The sequence below is a fragment of the Trachypithecus francoisi genome, unplaced genomic scaffold, assembly GCF_009764315.1.
Source record: "Trachypithecus francoisi isolate TF-2019V2 unplaced genomic scaffold, Tfra_2.0 Lachesis_group0, whole genome shotgun sequence".
Classification (NCBI taxonomy): domain Eukaryota; kingdom Metazoa; phylum Chordata; class Mammalia; order Primates; family Cercopithecidae; genus Trachypithecus; species Trachypithecus francoisi.
Window position 1 is genome coordinate 117085114 of NW_022681453.1, and position 20153 is coordinate 117105266.

At 42.7% G+C, this 20153-nt stretch overlaps 1 protein-coding gene and 1 pseudogene across 1 annotated transcript in view; one reads left to right on the forward strand and one right to left on the reverse strand.

Moving 5' to 3' along the window:
- Positions 1-20153, reverse strand: part of SLC7A14 (solute carrier family 7 member 14) — a 60020-nt gene that overhangs the window by 18180 nt on the left and 21687 nt on the right. Inside the window, exons 2-4 of the mRNA XM_033211694.1 lie at positions 16668-16904; positions 14480-14697; positions 1032-1178 (exon numbers count right to left, since the gene is read on the reverse strand). Of these exons, the coding sequence (XP_033067585.1) occupies positions 1032-1178; positions 14480-14697; positions 16668-16904 (602 nt within the window). The remainder of the gene's footprint in view (positions 1-1031; positions 1179-14479; positions 14698-16667; positions 16905-20153) is intronic.
- On the forward strand, positions 11217-12902 carry LOC117083720 (annotated as a pseudogene).

The window sequence follows — 20153 nt, forward strand, 5'->3', positions numbered from 1 at the left end:
TAGGCAGCTGAATGTCTGTAAACGACCCCCAAGTTTGCTCTGTGTTTTTCTCTGGCTTCTAGAACAATCCTGTTTTGCAACTTGCCTTAATGATCAATCAGTCTGGCTTCCTTAGCTAGTTGCTAAAGATGCCTTTTTGGGAAAGAGAAACAGCAAGGCTGATCAGTGGCAGCAACCCCCCTACTCCCCCCAACCCCCCGCTGGCTCTTTCCTAATTGTGGTGACCCAAGTGAGTCCACCCCTCAGGACCTGAGAATGTTTGTGGAACCACACACTGATTGGCCTGTGAGCCACTTCTCTCCATTGCCAGGGGCAGAGGGGGATGTTGGATGCAGCTGGGCCATTTCTGTGATAGAAATTCTGGGATGGGAGCTGAGAGAGCAAGCATCAAAGCGTGAGGAGTGTCGCAGGGGCGTGATCCTGAAAAAGACAAGGCTGAAGCCTTTATTCTAGGGCCCCCCTAGTTAGGGAAACCTGAAGGTGAGTTTGAGCTGGTGTAACAAGAGAGAGCAACGGCCGAAAGAAATGACACTTTCCTCCCCAGATTTAAAGGGAAGAGAGTTTGTAGAGGACAATGTATTCTCTCTCCCTGCTGTGCAGGGAGCCTCGCCTCTTTGCTGCTGGGAAGCTCCCAGAAGACAGAAGAGCATTGAGGAAAGTGCACAGAGGCCCACAATGCCTTTGCTCGCACACCCACCCGTTACTGCCAGCCTATGACCTGAGCTCCTTGGATGGCAGCCTATTCCCTGGACACCAGCCCCTGGGGCAGCAGCAGACACCGAGAGCTTGTGAGGATGGAGGGGTGGGAATGAAGGCCAAGGCTGAAGTGAAGGCCTGGGGCTTCTCCTCTTCTTCAGTTTGGAATCCTAATTTTTTTCTTGTCATAGGGAGTGGGGAATGGGACTACAGGGGATAAAAGACAGGCACACAGACACCAAGAAGACATAGGAAAGGACTCCTTCCTGACAGAGAAGGGAGTTCAGTGCCAGAGCCACATCATGAGGAGGGTCCCGCAAGCATCTGGTACTTACAGACACATATGCTGTCAGGCAGATGACCAGGGAGGCGGTGATAGCATAAGGGATGGACGTGTTGGGATTCTTGGCTTCCTCTCCAGTGGTGGCGATGATGTCAAAGCCAATGAAAGCGTAGAAGCATGTTGCTGCTCCTTGCAGCACCTGTGTGGAAGATGGCATTTGTCAGACTCAGAAGGTCAGGGTGACACCAGGGCCTTAAATGTGGAAACTACCCTATGCTCTATGCCCTGCAGACATGACTGAGTGGCTGAGGGAGTAACATGGTGGAACTCGTGCTAAACATGCAAGTTCTGATCTCCTCTACTTTCTAGCTGTGTGGCTTTGGTCGATTATCTTATGCTGTGTAAATAGAGACAAGAAGAATTGGCAGGTGTGGTGGCTCACACCTGTAATCCCAGCACTTTGAGAGGCCGAGGTGGGTGGATCATGAGGTCGGGAGTTCGAGACCACCTTACCAACATGGTGAAACCCCGTCTCTACTAAAAATACAAAAATTAGCTGGGCATGGTGACACACACCTGTAATCTAAGCTATTCAGGAGGCTGAGGCAGGAGAGTTGCTTGAACCCGGGAGGCGGAGGTTGTAGTGAGCCGAGATCGCACCATTGCACTCCAGCCTTGGTGACAGAGGGAGACTCCATCTCAAAAAAAAAAAAAAAAAAAAGGCTTCTGCCTTTTAGTGTAGGGGATTCAGACACTTCTGCATAAGAAAGAGTTATCTTACCTAAATTACGTTAGTACCCCTGACAGATCAGCTCTATGGTAACTTCCAGATCTGAAATGATATAAAAGATTTTCAGATCTTCAGATATTCTATTGTCTTCACTGGGAAGACAGGGTAAAGAGAGTTTATTTGTTGCGCCTTTTGGGACTTGAATGACCTAGTTGGGCATGAGGCAGGAGGTCAGAGTAAAGCTAGGGGATAGTATCCAGTCACGTCTGCTGGCAGTCTGTCTGCCAGGAGTCCACATGGCTCCAGGGGTGTTTGGGAATGTATTATATATGTCAAAATGTCAGTGAAAACCTTCCATTGAAGAGTGGCTACTTTCTTTGAAAGAACCTATTGAAGTTTAAATGAGGGTTACCCACCTTGGTATTTTCATTGTTAGCTTTAAGTAAAAAAAGGACCTCTTTACAAACATACAAGAAAAAAACAAACAACCCCATCAAAAAGTGGGCAAAGGATATGAACAGACATTTCTCAAAAGAAGACATTCATACAGCCAACAGACACATGAAAAAATGCTCATCATCACTCGCCATCAGAGAAATGCAAATCAAAACCACAATGAGATACCATCTCACACCAGTTAGAATGGCAATCATTAAGAAGTCAGGAAACAACAGGTGTTGGAGAGGATGTGGAGAAATAGGAACACTTTTACACTGTTGGTGGGATTGTAAACTAGTTCAACCATTATGGAAAACAGTATGGCAATTCCTCAAGGACCTAGAACTAGATGTACCATATGACCCAGCCATCCCACTACTGGGTATATACCCAAAGGATTATAAATTACTCTACTACAAAGACACATGCACACGTATGTTTATTGCGGCACTATTCACAATAGCAAAGACTTGGAATCAACCAAATGTCCATCTGTGACAGACTGGATTAAGAAAATGTGGCACATATACACCATGGAGTATTATGCAGCCATAAAAAAGGATGAGTTTGTGTCCTTTGTAGGGACATGGATGCAGCTGGAAACCATCATTCTTAGCAAACTATCACAAGAACAGAAAACCAAACACCGCATGTTCTCACTCATAGGTGGGAACTGAACAATGAGATCACTTGGACTCGGGAAGGGGAACATCACACATCGGGGCCTATCATGGGGAGGGGGGAGGGGGGAGGGATTGCATTGGGAGTTATACCTGATATAAATGACGAATTGATGGGTGCTGACGAGTTGATGGGTGCAGCACACCAACATGGCACAAGTATACATATGTAAGAAACCTGCACGGTATGCACATGTACCCTAGAACTTAAAGTATAATAAAAAAAAAAAAGAAAAACAATTAAAAAAAAAAAAAGGACCTCTTTGAATGCTTGGGGATGTCCTTTTAGAAGGTGAGAGATGTTTTTGGACTTGTGTGTATGCGATGAGGGAAAAAAATGCAAGCCCTAGTCAGTGGTCCAGGAGGTGAGACCCATTGTAGACTGGACCATTTTATTTTTCTTTTCTCCGCATTCAGTTTATAAATGATGAAAATCAAAATGTGTGCCAAGCTGACACTTGTCCAAAATTTTCACTCTTAACTTCCTCATTGACTTCTCAATAAGACAAAATACGAAATACCAGAACCTGTAAGGTACACCACAGAATCAAAGATCTTCTCAAACCTTCAGAAGCAAACTTTGTTTATCTATAAAATGAGCTGGTGTTTCCTACAGTTTCTCTCAGCTAGGATTCTAATGTTTCAACCCTCTACTCCCAGGTTCTTATCCTGGAGGCCATGGAATTCAGGGCATCTATAAATTTTGCTGGGAAAGAATTACATATGTTTTTTCACTACCTTCTAGTTGAATTAGCATTTCTTTCTCTTATGAATGTAGGTGTCAAACTAGCAATACCTGTGCCTGTGTCACCAATAGCAATCAGATATTTTCATTTCATACGAGAATTGTTGTAGAGATCTTGAAATATCACTTATGCTTATTACTACCTTCAAATTATGATAGCTATTAGACATAGATATTAACATATAAATCCCAATAGAGAAGCACATTGTTACTAGATTATAATTTAAAAGCAAAATAAAATTAAAAATACTTACTACTACATTTCAACATAATTGATTTCCTTTGAATTCCTATGTAATTAGGCTATTCCTTTAAAAACACAATTCTCATAAGGGATCTACAGGCTTCATCAGACATCCAGGTGGTCCATGGCACAAGAAAATTTAAGAACTCCTGGTCTGTTCTAATAAACCAGGTAGAAAGAACTTCTCAGACATAACTGGTTCCATCTCTAGATGGCTACTTTCCAGAAGAGAAGAGACCTCCTGCTTTCCCTACAGCAAATTTTTTCATACAAGGGTGTGGAAAATGTCTTTGGCCTCCAGATAAGGAGAGAAAATAGATCTCACCTCATCATACATGGAGGTTCACAGGCTTGGAAATGTGCTTGTTTTCACTTATCTAGAAAATATTACTGGTCTTCAAGGATGAATGGATGCTAGACTGCAGGCTCACTAAGTAGTCCTGATCAAGAAAAGCCTCACTTTAAGATAGGTCCTTCATTTTTGACAAAGGTGCCAAGAACATACACTGGGGGAAAGACAGTCTTTCCAGTAGATAGTGCTGAGAAAACTGGATATCCATATACAGAAGAATGAAACTAGACCTTTATCTCTCATCATCTACAAATATCAAATCAAAATGGATGGAAGACTTAAATCTAAGACCTCAAACTATGAAACTACCACAAGAAAACATGGGGGAAAATCTTCAGGACATTGGTCTGGGCAAAAATTTCTTGAGCAATACCCCACAAGCACAGGCAACCCAATAAAAACAGAGTTATTCTACACGTTCAAGTCCTCTGTGGAAATAAGCGGGGTTATAAATAAATCAATATATTGGCTATCTCTATGTCTTAGGGAACTCATTTACCTTTTTGTACTTTGTTTTCATCCAGCATTTTCAACTGTAAGACTACCCCTAGGGGATGTTTGGAAAGATGTTTGGAAAATCTCTTTCATAGGCTATAAGACTACCCCTAGGGGATGTTTGGAAAGATGTTTGGAGAATCTCCAGGACATTAGTCTGGGCAAAAATTTCTTGAGCAATTCCCCACAAGCACAGGCAACCAAAGCAAAAATGGACAAATGGGATCACATCAAGTTAAAAAGCTTCTGCACAGCCAAGGATACAATCAACAAAGTGAAGAGACAACCCACAGAATAGGAGAAAATATCTGTAAACTACCCATCTGACAAGGAATTAATAACCAGAATATATAAGGAGCTCAAACAACTCTATAGCAAAAAATCTAGTAATCTGATAAAAAAAATGGGCAAAAGATTTGAATAGACATTTCTCAAAAGAAGACATACAGATGGCAAACAGGCATTGACAATCAGATAAATGAAAATCACAACTACAATCAGATATTATCTCACCTCACTTAAAATGGTTTCTATCCAAAAGACAGGCAATAATAAATGCTGGCAAGGATGTGGAGAAAGGGGAACATTTGTACACTGTTTTTGGGAATGTAAATTAGTACAGACACTATGGAGAAGAGTTTAGAGGTTCCTCAAAAAACTAAAAATTGGGCTGCCATATGATCCAGCAATCCCACTGCTGGGTATATACCCAAAAGAAAGTAAATCAGCATATTGAAGAGATAGCTGCATTCCTATGTTTATTGCAACACTGTTTACAATAGCTAAGATTTGGAAGCAACCTAAGTGTCCATCAACAGATGAATGGATAAAGAAAATGTGGGACATATACACAATTAAGTATATGCAGCCATAAAAAAGAATGAGATCCAGTCATTTCCAGCAACATAGATGGAACTGAAGATCATTATGTTAAGCAAAATAAGCCAGGCATGGAAAGACAAACATTGCATGTTCTCACTTATTTGTTGGATCTAAAAATAAAAACAATTGAACTCAGACATAGAGAGTAGAGGGATGATTACCAGAGGCTGGGAAGGATAGTTGGGGGCTAGAGTGGGGAGGTGGGGATGGTTAATGGGTACAAAAAAAGTAGAAAGAATGAGTAAGACCTACTGTTAGATAACACAACGGGGTGACTATAGTCAATAATAATTGTACATTTTAAAATAAAGAGTGTAATTGGATTGTTTGTAACTCGAAGAATAAATGCTTGAGGAGATGGACACCTCATTCTCCATGATGTGCTTATTTCACATTGCATGCCTGCATCAAAACTTCTCATGTACCCCATAAATACACCTACTAAGTACCCACAAGAAAACCCAGAAAAACAGGTCCTGCTTTCTCTTCCTTTAACATCCATTCTTCCCTTCTACACACACAGACACATATATGTACATACACAAACGTGCACACACATACACAGATACATATAAACACACATACACATGCAAACACATCTACATACATATACATGCATTACATACACTCCTCTTGTAAATCATTTAGTGACCTGGCACAACAACCATATAAATTTGGGCAAAGCAATCTTAGAAAAAGGTGAGAGGTTTGTGAACCATGCCATGTAAGGAAGAACAGGGGACCTGGGGATGTTTAATTTGAAGAGCAGAAGACTTAGTGGAAGATGCAGAGGGCGCTGTTAAATATGTGCAGTACTGGCAGTTGGAGTCAATGTGATGTCCACTGTAAGCTTCAGAAGAAATCCTAGAGCCACGCACATAGGCATGATTGGCTTTGGTTAGGAGCATAGACTTTGTAGATTGTCAGGCCCAGGTTGATTCTGCCACATATTAGTTTGGTGACCTAGAATAAGTTCTTAACTTCTTGGAGCCTAAGTTTCATTGTTACTTAAATGGAGATAATAGCAGCACTTGGCTCATAGTGTTGTTACAAGGATAAAATGAGATAATAGAGTAAACTGCAGTCCATAATAGAGTAGGTGCTCAATAAATATTAGCTCTTACCACCAGTATTATTATGACAATTCTAAGTTTTTCTAGAGCAATTGACACCCAAGGGCACAAACTCCTCCTCCTTCTCCTTCTCTCCTCCTTCTACTCCCCCACCTTCCTCCTTTTAGAACTTGACTTGTGTATACTAAGTGCTACCATGTGCCAGGCACTGTGCTTAGTGATGGGATATAGTCATGAGCAAACAGTACCCAGCTTGATTTTTTGGAGATTGAGTCTAGAGGATACTGCAAGATCCAAATGCAATCTTGATTATGGTAACAAACTGAACAAGATTAATAAGCATCTATATTATTCATAAAATACAAATGCTACTTTCCTCTAAATGAACGAGAGAAGGGATGGCAATTACTGAAAATGATTAGCTATCAAAAAGTTAACTATGACCAAGTAGGGAAAAGAGGAAGTAAACTTGCAAAGAGGATGTCTCTTAGCCTGCATTTGCATATGTAGAACTAGAAAGCAAGTATCATTGAAGAAAGACTGGACAGATCAAAGGCAGAACATGTGGAGGTTCTACCACATTAGGCAGTCAAGAGAATTTATTAATAACTCAGATGATTCAAACAAAATTTCAGTGAGGGACTATAGGCAGGTCTGGGGAGTATTTAGGTGGGGTTAAGGGAGCTGACTAGGGATGTTGAAGTATCAGAGACTTAGCAACACGGAGAAGTTGTCATCCCGAGGCCTAAGTGTAGGGAGTGGAATGGTGTCCTGGAGTCCGGCAGGAGCCGGAGCTATGGGTCAGAGATTCCTAGAAGGAGCTGCCTTGTGGAGGCACAGCCAGTGTGGTGCCAAGGCTAGGAGGCAGCAAGGAAGAAATACTCTGGCCTTGCTTTCTTCTCACCTTCTGACCTGATAATATTTCCCATTGGCTAAATTCAACAGGAAGCAACCTGCAGCAGAGAACAGGTCATGAAGGGTGGAGAATAGGTCTGGGGAGTGGAGGCAAATGGAGAAGAAAGACCAGCACACCTACCAAGGTCAAACCGAACTTGGCCTAACAAGACATAGATGAAATAAACAATTATTAAAGAGAAGATAATAAAATCAGCAAAAAGGGTCATCTTTTTACTTGAGTTAGTTTGAATCAACTTTTCTTCCTTGCAAGCAAACGGTCCCTGATTGGTAAATGCAAAGACTCATGAAATGAAATTGTATGTGGGTGCCACTGAAACTGTTTTCCATGTCAGTCTGTCCAGATCTCAGATCTGACCACTGGTGTTTATAATTAGGATAGACTTCCATGCATAAAAGCCCGTGTGTGGTACCTGGGGGTGAGCATCTGTGAATAAAATTGGTGGGCGAATGTGTGTATGTGTGTTTGTGTGCAAGTGTATGTGTATTTCTGGGTTTATTGGTATGTTATCCTAACTCTTTGCTTTAATGTTTTGCAAAATTAAAAAATAGTATTGAAAAAAATTAGCTGGGTGTGGTTGTGTGCACCTGTAGTTCCAGTTGGGAGGCTGAGGTGGGAAGATTAGTGAGGCTGAGGTGGGAAGCCGGGGAGGTTGAGGCTGCAGTGAGCTGTCATGGCGCCACTGCACTCCAGCCTGGGTGACAGAGTGAGACTTTGTCTAAAAAAAAAAGTATTGACCTTTTTATTTGATGATATAGCTGAGATTGTTGTTCGAAGTCAACCTGATATAAAAACTCAGCCAGCTGATCCAGAACAGAGTTCATCCCTCTAGAATGGGGTTGTGGGAAAGCAGCACGTGCCTCAGTTGCTGGAGGGCTTCTGCTTAGTTAGTTGTCAAAAGTAATGTCATTAGTGGCCTGCTACTCAGTGTGTGAGGTCCGTAAAAACTGGCCCCCTGCGTGTTGCTGATATTTGAGAGGCATTCAGGTGAGGCAGCCTTCACACGTTCTGCCTCGGCCAGTCTCCAGATGCCTGGGAGATAATTAGGCGCCTTTATATTATTCACTCTGTAGGCAACAAGATGAAATTCCAACTTTTCATAGCATTTTCTACCACCCTCATGCCCCAGCTCTATTAGCAGCCTGTCCCCAGTGACAGTGGAATGTACTAATAGGTTCCCACAGATGGATTCAGATGTGGAGAACATGAAAGACAACTTTTCCTTTGTTTAGAGGCTGTCAGGATTCCCCACAAATGATTGCTATGGACCATTTTCGTGGGAGCTATTTGTGCTGTTAGAGTGTCTTATTTGCTTAAAGAAAAACCATAAGATACTATCAAGAACAAATAACATGAAGGGAACACACATCCAACATGTTCAAGGGCTGACGAACTGCAGATGGAAGCAGGGGTTCAGCTGAAGGCCAGAGTTACTTGATACAGGGAAAAATGTTTGTTGTTCTTAAACTCTTCAAGACCAAAGAAGCATTTGACCCAGAACCTGTAAGTGAGTAAACCACTCCTTAAACTATTTTCTTTGGAAGGAAGTGTTTGGAGCAGGGGAAAGAGTAGGTTTATAAGGGGTCCATGGTTAGAGGATAGATTGATTGTTCATTAACTCTTTCAAAGTCTTTGAGAATTGTGTGGAAAGTCATGTCATGCTATTCTTATACATCATCTCCTACACAATGGTTTCCTCCATTCCATCCTACCTAAAGCAATTGAAGAATAAAGTGGGTTGGACCTCTGCACTAGTCCCCTAGTCAGGGGTAGAGGTAAGGGTTTTGCTAAGGAGTGAAGAAGTTCATGTATCTGTTGACGAGGAAACACACTTTTGTAGACAATTGTTAGGTAACAGAGTAAGGAGTGTGTGTATTACCTTGGTGTATGACATGCTCATGAGACAGTGTCAGACCTTAAAAAATAGGGTCTAAATTCAAAATGACTTTGCTGGACTTTGGAAAAATGACCTGAAACCAAAGGTGAGAAATAACAGGTACAGGCCCATTCACTAGGAAGGAAATGTACTACGTAGAAATCCAAGGCCAGGCAGAGTGCGGAGAGGATGAATCAGCAACATCTTCATACTGGGCTGTCCTTTGTTCTCAGATGATACTTTTAGGCACATTCACTAGGACATACATCATCCCCAAGTTTCCTTTATGGATAATGGAATTGCAGCAAAACATTCACAATCCCAGCCAAACTTTTTTCTTGACCAATGACAAAACTACTCAAGGCAGTAAGCTTGGATTGGAATGAGGACAGTGAACAGAAGTGCAAAAGAAGATAACCAGTTCCATGGCCCCAAACCCAGGTGGCAGTGGGGTAAATAAGTACTTTGGCCCATCCAGGACTGGGATCTAATTTCAGCTCTATTACTTACTGTCTAGATCTGTGACTTTAACTTTTCTAAGCTTCAGTTATTTGTATGTAAAAGTGGAGATCTCTGTACTTATTTTGCAGGGCTGTTGTGAAGATTAAATTTAAAGTGTGCATGAAAGAGTTTGTCATAAAGAAAATGTTCAATGTTAGGAAAAGCATCCTTCATTTCCTTCTTATGCCTGACTTCTGATCGTCTGTTAGGAAAGTTAGTCAGAACCCAGGATGTATAAGTGGGGAACCCCAAGGCTGGCATGATGAGCTCCTTCCTTGATGAGGCGGGCTCCTAATTGAGGAAGGATGTGGAGCCCCTGAGAAGGAAAGGGAGACCCCCAAAGAGAATAAACACCCCAGAACAAAACACAAGGCTAAAGGCAATGCTAAAATGTGCCTCCATCTTCTTCAGGATGGGTAAAGAACATTTACACAGAGGATATTAACTCTTTCCAGTCTTTAAGTGGGGCCTAAACTAGAGGGTGTGCCATTTGGGTGAGCTAATAGGAGGATTTTGAAAATTAAATATCAATCAAGTAATTAAGAAGAGTTTTAGAATTGCATTGACAGGATGTCTTCATAAACAATGCATATGCAGCCTGGGTCAGTTGAACTATATTCCATCTGAAGATAAGAAAAGAAACTAGACTATCTCTCAATGTTCCTCCAAGATTCTATGACTTCATGAGAGTTTAAAGGAAATACAACATGTCAGATTTATTACCTTACTACTCACTAAAGAAAGTTCAGAGAGAATGATAATGATACACAAGGTACTCCGTTGGTAGAAAGGGCTTTGGAGTCACACAGATCTGTGCAGAAACCCCAGCCCTGGAACTGACTAGCTAAGTGAGGTCAGGTCAGTTTCCCAGCCTCTACGAAGATTCTCCACTTTTAAGTTAGGGATAACAGCACCGCTTAAAAGTTTTGTTTTAAGAGTGAGATACTATTCATGAAATCCGATGCCAGGAACTTAACAGGTAGTCAATAAATACTAGTTCCTTCCTCGTGTAGTTTTAACTATTGCCAACCATAACAAGCTGCATATAAAAACATCTAAGATTTTGCTGTTTTTTGCAAACATGTGGTGCAATTAGTTTTGCCACATAATAGATGAGAAAAACTGAAAGCACAGAAGTTAATTGATGGCCAAAGTCTTACAGTAAGTCCATGACCCAATAATTTCTTGTATTGTCAAGAAAATGCTGAGGACATTTTCCTGCTACAATGAAAATGCAGTTGAGGACCAAGAAGCAGCTTCTCAGCTCCTTCTGGCATCTCTGCCTGGTCCAGCCCACCTGCCTCCACTCCTGCCTCCACCATGTCCATCAGGGTGACCCAGAAGTCCTACCAGGTGTCCACCTCTGGCCCCCAGGCCTTCAGCAACTGCTTCTAAACGAGTGGGCCTGGTGCCTGCATCAGCTCCTCAAGCCTCTCCCAAATGGGCAGCAGCAGCTTCTGGGGTGGCCTGGGCGGAGGCTATGGTGGGGCCAGCGGCATAGGAGGCATCACCGCTGTCACGTTCAACCAGAGCCTGCTGAGCCCTGTTAACCTGGAGGTGGACCTCAATATCCAGGCCATGCACACCTAGGAGAAGGAGCAGATCAAGACCCTCAACAACAAGTTTGCCTCCTTCATCGACAAGATACAGTTCCCGGAACAGCAGAACAAGATGCTGGGGACCAAGTGGAGCTTCCTGCAGCAGCAGAAGACAGCTGGGATCAACATGGACAACATGTTTGAGAGCTACATCAACAACCTTAGGTGGCACCTGGAGACTCCGAGTCAGGAGAAGCTGAAGCTGGAGGCGGAGCTTGGCAATATGCAGGGGCTGGTGGAGGACTTCAAGAACAAATATGAGGATGAGATCAATAAGCGTACAGAGATGGACAATGAATTTGTCCTCATCAAGAAGGATGTGAATGAAGCTTACATGAACAAGGTAGAGTTGGAGTCTCGCCTGGAAGGGCAGCTGTTTGAAGAGGAGATCCAGGAGCTGCAGTCCCAGATCTTGGACACATCTGTGGTGCTGTCCATGGACAATAGCCACTCCCTGGACATGGACAGCATCATCGCTGAGGTCAAGGCGCAGTACGAGGAGATTGCCCACCACAGCCAGGCTGAGGCTGAGAGCATGTACCAGATCAAGTATGCGGAGCTGCAGAGGCTGGCTGGGAAGCACGGAGATGACCAGCGGTGTACAAAGACTGACATCTCTGAGATGAACTGGAACATCAGCCGGCTCCAGGCTGAGATTGAGGGCCTCAAAGGCCAGAGGGCTTCCCTGGAGGTCGCCTTCGCAGATGCCGAGCAGCGTGGGGAGCTGGCCGTTAAGGATGGCAACGCCAAGCTGTCCGAGCTGGAGGCCGCCCTGCAGTGGGCCAAGCAGGACATGGCATGGCAGCTGCGTGAGTACCAGGAGCTGATGAACGTCAAGCTGGCCCTGGACATCGAGATCGCCACCTACAGGAAGCTGCTGGAGGGTGAGGAGAGCCGGCTGGAGTCTGGGATGCAGAACATGAGTATCCATATGAAGACCACCAGCGGCTATGCAAGTGGTCTGAGCTTGGCCTATGGGGGCCTCACAAGTCCTGGCCTCAGCTATGGCCTAGGCTCCAGCTCTGGCTCTGTCGCGGGCTCCAGCTCCTTCAGCTGCACCAGCTCCACCAGCTCCACCAGGGCCATGGTTGTGAAGGAGATCGAGACCCGCGATGGGAAGCTGGTGTCCGAGTCCTCTGACGTCCTGCCCAAGTGAAGAGCTGCCACAGCCCCTCCCAGCCTGCCCCTATTGTGGCTGCCCCAGAGCCTGGGAGGGAGGCTGCTGTGCAGAGGAGCACAGGGAACAGGGGACCCACCGGAGGCTCAGCCCCAGCTCTCAGCCCACCCGCGGAGGAGTTTACCGCTTGGGGACCCCTCTTGCCCATGCCTCCAGCTACAAAACAATTCAATTGCTTTATTTATAATGCCCAAAATAAAATCTCAGCTAACTCTGCCAAAAAAAGAAAAAAAAAAAGAAAATGCAACTGAGTTCCAGGAAAACATTCCTTCTTTTCACTCTTGTAATTTATTGTTTCTGTTATATGATAGGAAAGGAACAGTTTGTATCGTAAGATACTATAGATCTGGGGATCCAGAATGGGGCCAACAGTGTTTCTTTGTCTCTTCTTTTGGATTTAAGCAGTTTCAGTATTTCTTCATTTCAAAGAGGAGGGATGAACTTTGCAGTTCTGTGGAATTCTTGTAGATAAGGAGAAGACTAGGAATCTTGGCTTAAATTGCTTCCTTGCTTATTTCTCTGCATTGAACGGCATAGCATGGTTCAGAATAAACAGAAGTGATTTTGAGTGCTCTCCAAGAAACATTTCTGATCCCTGGACATGTTGGAGAAAAACCAGTCTAAGCAAAATCTACAAAAGCAAAGTGGGTGGAATCCTGGACTTACTTTCTGTCATCAGTTCTAGGCAGATTTGCCTCTCTCGACCTTAGATTGTTCATCTGTTAAATGAACGGATATGACCAGGTAACCTCTCAGGTCCCTGACAGCTCAAAATTCTCTGATTTATGTTCTACCATGAAAAAAAGGTGGGCTAGTGAATTTCACCGATAAATCCACAACGTAAGTATTTTTAGTCATCCTAGAGAAAGAAACCAGGTGCAACTCACAGCCACTTGTTAGTATAAAGAATTTGCCACTCTGACCTTCCTATTTTTCTCTAGCATAAACTACACTAGCCAGATCATGGAATGAGATCTGAAAATGTCCTTTTGGTCCGGTCCACCCTCTTGCTAACCCCTAGACCACACCAGGTAAACCTGTCTGTCATGAACTATGCCTTTGGAATGGGATTTATAGCACAGCCCTCCATTAGGCCAGCTCAGCTGTCCTCTGATCCCAGTGGGACTCTCCTCCTAGAGTCAAATGCTGACATTGCAATTAAAAACTGTTATTTTCCTAGTTTCATACCCAGGCAAAACTCATCCCTTCCCTACTCTCCCCTTTCCCTGGCCTCCTTTATTGCCTTGTATATTTATGTTCTTGTTATCTCCCTTAGTAGACTGTAGAGATAATTCTATAGAACTGAGTTGTTCTTGCACAGACTTTGGAGTCAGGCAGTCCTGGCTTGACTGGGTTCTGCCACTTACATTGTGTGTTTAACAGCAAGCCATTTGAACTCTCTGAATGGGATTTTTTTTTTTCATCTTTAAGAGCAGAATGTAAATATCTTCCTCACAAGATTATCAGGATGATTAAATGAGTTAGTACATGCAACGCCATTTAGCACAATTTTAGGCAATTGCAGGTTGCCGGAACATTGAATCTATTATTGTTATTTGTATAAAATAGGATCTTAACAAATGCTTGTGAAACAAAACAAAACAAACAAAAAAACACACACAAGAACCACTTCTTCAGGATATTCCAACTAAATTCAGATCAAAAGGTGATAAAGAGGGTGCTGTGGTAATTATGGAACAGAATAGCATTTTCTTGAAAATATGTCTTAGGCTGGTCACAGGGTAGAAGGCAGAGTGTGTGACAGGCATTCCAGGTGTTTGGAATAAACTTACCCCTGACCAGCCGTGGGGCAAGAACTGGCCCTCCGCCCAGTATTTCCCATTGATGAAGAAGAGGCCTGCGATCATGATGAACACCCACACTGCCAGGTTCAGCACATTGAGAACATTGTTGAAGCCTACGGAATTTTTCACCCCCAGGGCAACAATAATGGTCACGATGACTGCGATCAACAGAGCCAGAAGGTCTGGGTATGATTCTTCACCTTTCCCTAGAGAGGAAAGACATGATTTGACATTGTCTGGAAGGAAGAAAGGGCCATGCAAACTCCTGGTCCTACCCCAGTGCATCCGCACTCAGCTTTAAGAAGGGCAGTAAGTCTGTAAAAAGAACTGTGTGTGTGTGTGTGTGTATGTGTGTGCACCTACACATGCCTATGCTGTAGTCCACAAGCAGATACAAGTGTGTATTTGCAAATGAGCAGAATTTGGTAGATAGGTAAGATGATCTGATATCCTGGACCAAAAATTGGGCTATGTGGTGTGACATTGCAATAGCGCCTATGGAAGCATGGCACAGAACATTTGAAGTGGGAACCGACCTGGGATATTTGGGATGCATATTTAGGTCTAACATGTTATTTGAAAATTGTTTTTATCTTCATTATTGTTAACTTTACAATCAGTAAAATTTCCATCCCATTCCCAAACCTTTTCTTTATCAACAAATTTAAGAATGTGTGTCTTTGAAAATGATGGGAACAGGGGTTTTCTGTCCTTTTGTGTATATGTGGTTGCAGAGAAAAAAATAACCAGTGAACACGCCCTGCCTGCTTGGTTTTGCCCAATGGCCAGTGGACTCCTGCCCTCTATAGAGTGGAAAAGGCACTGACTCAGCTGTCAGGGGTCTTGAATTTCAGCTGTACTTTTGCCCATAGCCAGATGTGTGGCCTTGGGCAAGCTGACTTATCTTTCTGGACCTCATTTGTAAAGTGATGGACATGAATGACCTGATTTTGGAGGACTCTTTTAGACCTAAAATTCTATACAATCAGTACACTGAACAGGTTTGTTCTTTATATTTTTATCTTGTCATGGTACTTGGGTGCTCAGCATTTTTGTCAGTTCTTTTGAGATAGGAACATCGAAGTCAGATGACTTGACACAGCCACAGGATCATTCCTTGGAAGTTCTGAGGCAAGATTCCAGAGCTTTCTCAACTATTGTTCAGCTTTCCTCGAATTTGAATTTATCAGGCATCAAGATGGAGAGTGGCTGGGTGCAGTGGCTCAGGCCTGTAATTCTAGCACTTTGGGAGGCCAAGGTGGGTGGATCACAAGATCAGGAGTTCGAGACCAGCCTGGCCAACATGGTGAAACCCCATCTCTCCTAAAAATACAAAAATTAGCTGAGCGTGGTGGCTGAGTAGTAATCTCAGCTACTTAGGAGGCTGAGGCAGGAGAATTGCTTGAACCAGGGAGATGGAGGCTGCAGTGAGCTGAGATCATGCCATTGCACTCTAGCTTGGGCAACAGAGCAAGACTCTGTCGCAATAATAATAATAATAATAATAATAATAATAATAATAAAAAAGAGAGTGGATGGCAAATGATGGATGGAGCCTGAGGTCTCATGGTATTTGTTACACGAGCTTCTGATGGTTTAGCATTCACTATTATATTACCCCTTCCTGACCTCTTCTAGGCTGGAACCCTTTTTATTCATTAATTTTTTTTCATTGAAATTTGGAAAAAAAATCTGATGAAACCACTGGAGAAATTGCTGACAGTTCTTTTTTTTCTGCATTGGTTTTATTTTTATATAGCTATTGACATGCACATGTATGGTTTGTATCCTTTGACATATGTCATTACATTAAAACATAATCCATGTTATTACAAGTTTCCCTAATCGTCCTTTTAATTGCTAGCTACATAGTATTTGTCTGCAATTTACTTAGTCATTTGCCCGCTGTAGAATATTTAGGCTGTCTCTAACTTTTTGTTATTGTAAATAAGGATGTGATGAGCATCTTTTTGTATAATGCTTCCATGGACATTAAAATTATTTTTTAAGGATAGATAGATTCATAGAGAAAGGATTACTTTGCAAAAAAAAAAAAAAAAAAGAGATATACTTAAGGCTTTTGATACATTTTGCCAAATTGCTTTCTGAAAGGAGAACTCATTTATAGGGCTTGGTAAATTTGCATGTTGAGGGTAGGAGGATGTGGCAGTCTCACCCAGGCCATTGAGGGTTCCCACGCTGTCCGCCATCCAGTGACTGATGGTGTGATTGGCCAGTGAGTCAAACATGCTGCTCAGAGCACTGGCTCCAGCCGCAGTACCAATCAGGTACTCCAGGATCAGGTTCCAGCCAATGAAAAATGCCACAAATTCCCCGACAGTGACATAGCTGTAGGTGTAGGCAGATCCTGTGGTCTTGGGGACTCGAACTCCAAACTCTGCATAGCAGACGCCTGCAAGGGACAGACATACACAGATGGTGGACTTCAGGAGATAAGCTGACATCCTGTGGCTAACAATCTTGGGTAGAGAACATACTGAGACTTTCTAGGATCTCAGAACAAACACACAAAGTTTTATGTATATGAATCGATTCAAAGCCAACTCTTACCTCTTCCAACCTCACTTCTGAAAAATGCGAACTTGAATGACTAGCAAGGCAATAAGAACTAATTCTACCGAACTATTGTAAACCGATCTTTATTTAGAAAATATTCCACTTGTGTGTGTCTCTGTCATGTTCCTTAGGTGTCAGATATCCGGTGTGAACATGGGCCCAACTCATTACGACCCCCACCCTTGATGGCACCAGGGTGATATTATGCACAAACTTCTTCTCTTTTGGTTTTTACATATTATAGAAAGTGCTCCTCATTTGACAGTGATACTTTGAGCAAGCTGTGAAAACAATGTACTATATCTAGGGGGTAGATAAAAGATGCAAATATAAATAAATTGCTAATTATTAACAAGGAAATTTAGCACATGCACAAAAGGTAATTTAACAAACACTTCTAGAGTCCTACCATGTGCATGGCAGGGTGTGAAGCACTGGGTATAAAAAAGACAAGTGGCATATGCCCCTGCCCTTAAGGGCCATCAGTGCCCATTGTAGGCTGTGTAAGCTTGACAATCTAAAAATGTATAACAATAACAGGAGAGATGTGAGACATGTACTTAGAGGGTTTTGAGGCATATGTAGGGATTAAGTGGATGAAGAAGGTGGAACATAAGGCAAAGACAGGGCAGAGAGAGACAGTATGAAGTATTTGAGTGGAGGGGAGTGTGCACCGAGGTATTAGGAGGAGACGAGGCTGGCCAGGTGAGCAGAGCCATCTGTTTTACAAAGTGGGTTCAGGGCCCACTTCCACCAGAATCATCTATTGAATCCTAATTTCAGGAGACAGGAATCAGGATGCTGCATTTTAACCAGCTCCCCAGGTAATGCATGTGCCCACTTGTATCTGAAATGCACTGGAACATTGCTTCATTCTTTGACGTAATTAGAGAATAAATTAGAAAGAGGTTAAGAACATATCAAACTTCTGGGAGTTGGGAGTTTCCTATTTTGTGCTAGGAATTCTGGGTGTGGGCCAGTGGGTAGGGCAACGAGTTGGAGGACAGACATAGGACAGCTTGGAGGAAACATACCAGGGGTGGGATGTAGGAGGATGTAGGAGGGAACTCAAAGTCAACTTTACCTTCAGTCCCAATTTTGTTAAGGGCCAACCCTGAGGTTCTCTCATCACAAACCAGGGAACAATAGTTCACACTTTTGTGAATAAAGAGAGCAGGTTTCTTCTCCTTTGGAAGGGGATGAAATCAATGCAAAGAAGCAAAAACAGAGATGTCAAAAGCAATGGCATAATAAATGATTCCATGCGACGTACTATCTCTTCCTTCCCCTCCATTGCTTCAGTTGTCAGGGTGTCTACATGGAAGAAGCACTGGACCAGTTATGCTGGGCTCCTGTTTCTACTCCACCCCTATAGATTCAGCATCCTTGTTTCTAAAATAAAAGTACTACACCAAAGACTCTCTTAAGGATCTCCTAATTCTGACACTCTAGGATTCCACCTGCTATATTGAATTTTGTAATATTTTGCTGCAAAATCTATTGAGCACAACTTAGCTTTTCTCTTACATCAGCTACAGTATTGTTCGGTGTTATGGAGATGCTCTCAGGGATAGTGAAGCTGTTTGTCTCTACATATAAACAGTCCAGGCTGTTATTTATTTTGAGTTCCTATGTCAGCCCTCCTCCCCTTGCTTTGTAAATATAGCTTTCCATCTCCTTCCTTGATATCAGACTGTCAGTTGTTACTTCTTGTTGCTGTCCCAGTGCTTACCTGGAGCAGTCAGACCACCTCTTTTCTAAATTGCTACTTCCAACGCCTGATATTTAAATTGTTAGAGTGAGTCTAAAATTAAGAGGAAATGGTCTTTGAAGAAAGGCCTGAAGAACTCTTCCGTGGGGAAAGTATAGAGTGTGCACTCATTAAATATAAGAACCTGATGATATTTTCTTGAATGCCGTGTGTTTTCAGGATTCTTGGGAGTTGAGTTTGCACGTACGGATTAGGTTGCTCTTTTAGTGCTATGTGAGGAAGGAAGCGAGGAGGCAACTCACTTCTTTGCTTTGGTATTGGAGCCACAGCATTATCCAATAATTCCTGCATTCTACGAGCTTATTCTCATCACCCAACTTTACCACCTGATATTGTACAAGATTTATAAGTAAAATCTTTTCCAGATGATGCTTTTGAAGTAGGCATTGATTTGATTGCAAATTTAATTTGGAGAGCCAATATTGTGGAGTTTGTGCAATCAAACATTCTCTCCATAATATTAGATCAACAAATTAAATTTAAAAATAACCATTTTGCCACCAGAATACACTTGCCAAGGGTAATTAGCAAATAGCCAAGTCTTCATTAGGTTTTGTGAACGGACCAGTCCATTGCTGTCTGAATCAGAGAAAGAGGCCCTGGCTGTGCATGGTATAAGGAGCATTTGGAAACTTAGTCATTACCCAAGGTCCTGGTGGGGTCCTGATGACTATAGTTTGGGGAGAACAGTGGGAAAATCAACCAGGCACTAACCATATAAGACAATTTCTGCTCCAAGAAATCATTGTTTTGGACACATTGTAAAAGATCTTATAGTATTTTAAAATCTTTTTGATTTGTTTGTATGGAGAAATTCAGACTTAGAGTGGGCACTAGAGAGCGTCTAGCCTGGCTTTGAAGTTCACTGGTGAGAACTGAATGTTTACAGCCTCATATATCCTGAGAAAAATGTTCTCATTCATTCAACTATTTTAAAATATCTGGTATGTAGGAGAAACACATTCAATAGTATCTTTCTAATTTCACTAAGAAATTAAAAGCATGGAAACAGAAACATTTTATTTATTTATTTATTTTTGAGATGGAGTTTCACTCTGTTGCCCAGGCTGGAGTGCAGTGGTGTGATCTTGGATCACTGCAACCTCCACCTGTTGGGTTCAGGCCATTCTCCTGCCTCAGCCTCCCAAGTAGCTGGGACTACAGGCATGCACCACTATGTCTGGCTAATTTTTGTATTTTTAGTAGAGATGGGGTTTCTCCGTGTTGGCCAGGCTGGTCTTGAACTCCTGACCTCAAGTTATCTGTCTGCCTCAGCCTTCCAAAGTACTGGGATTACAGCATGAGCCACCATGC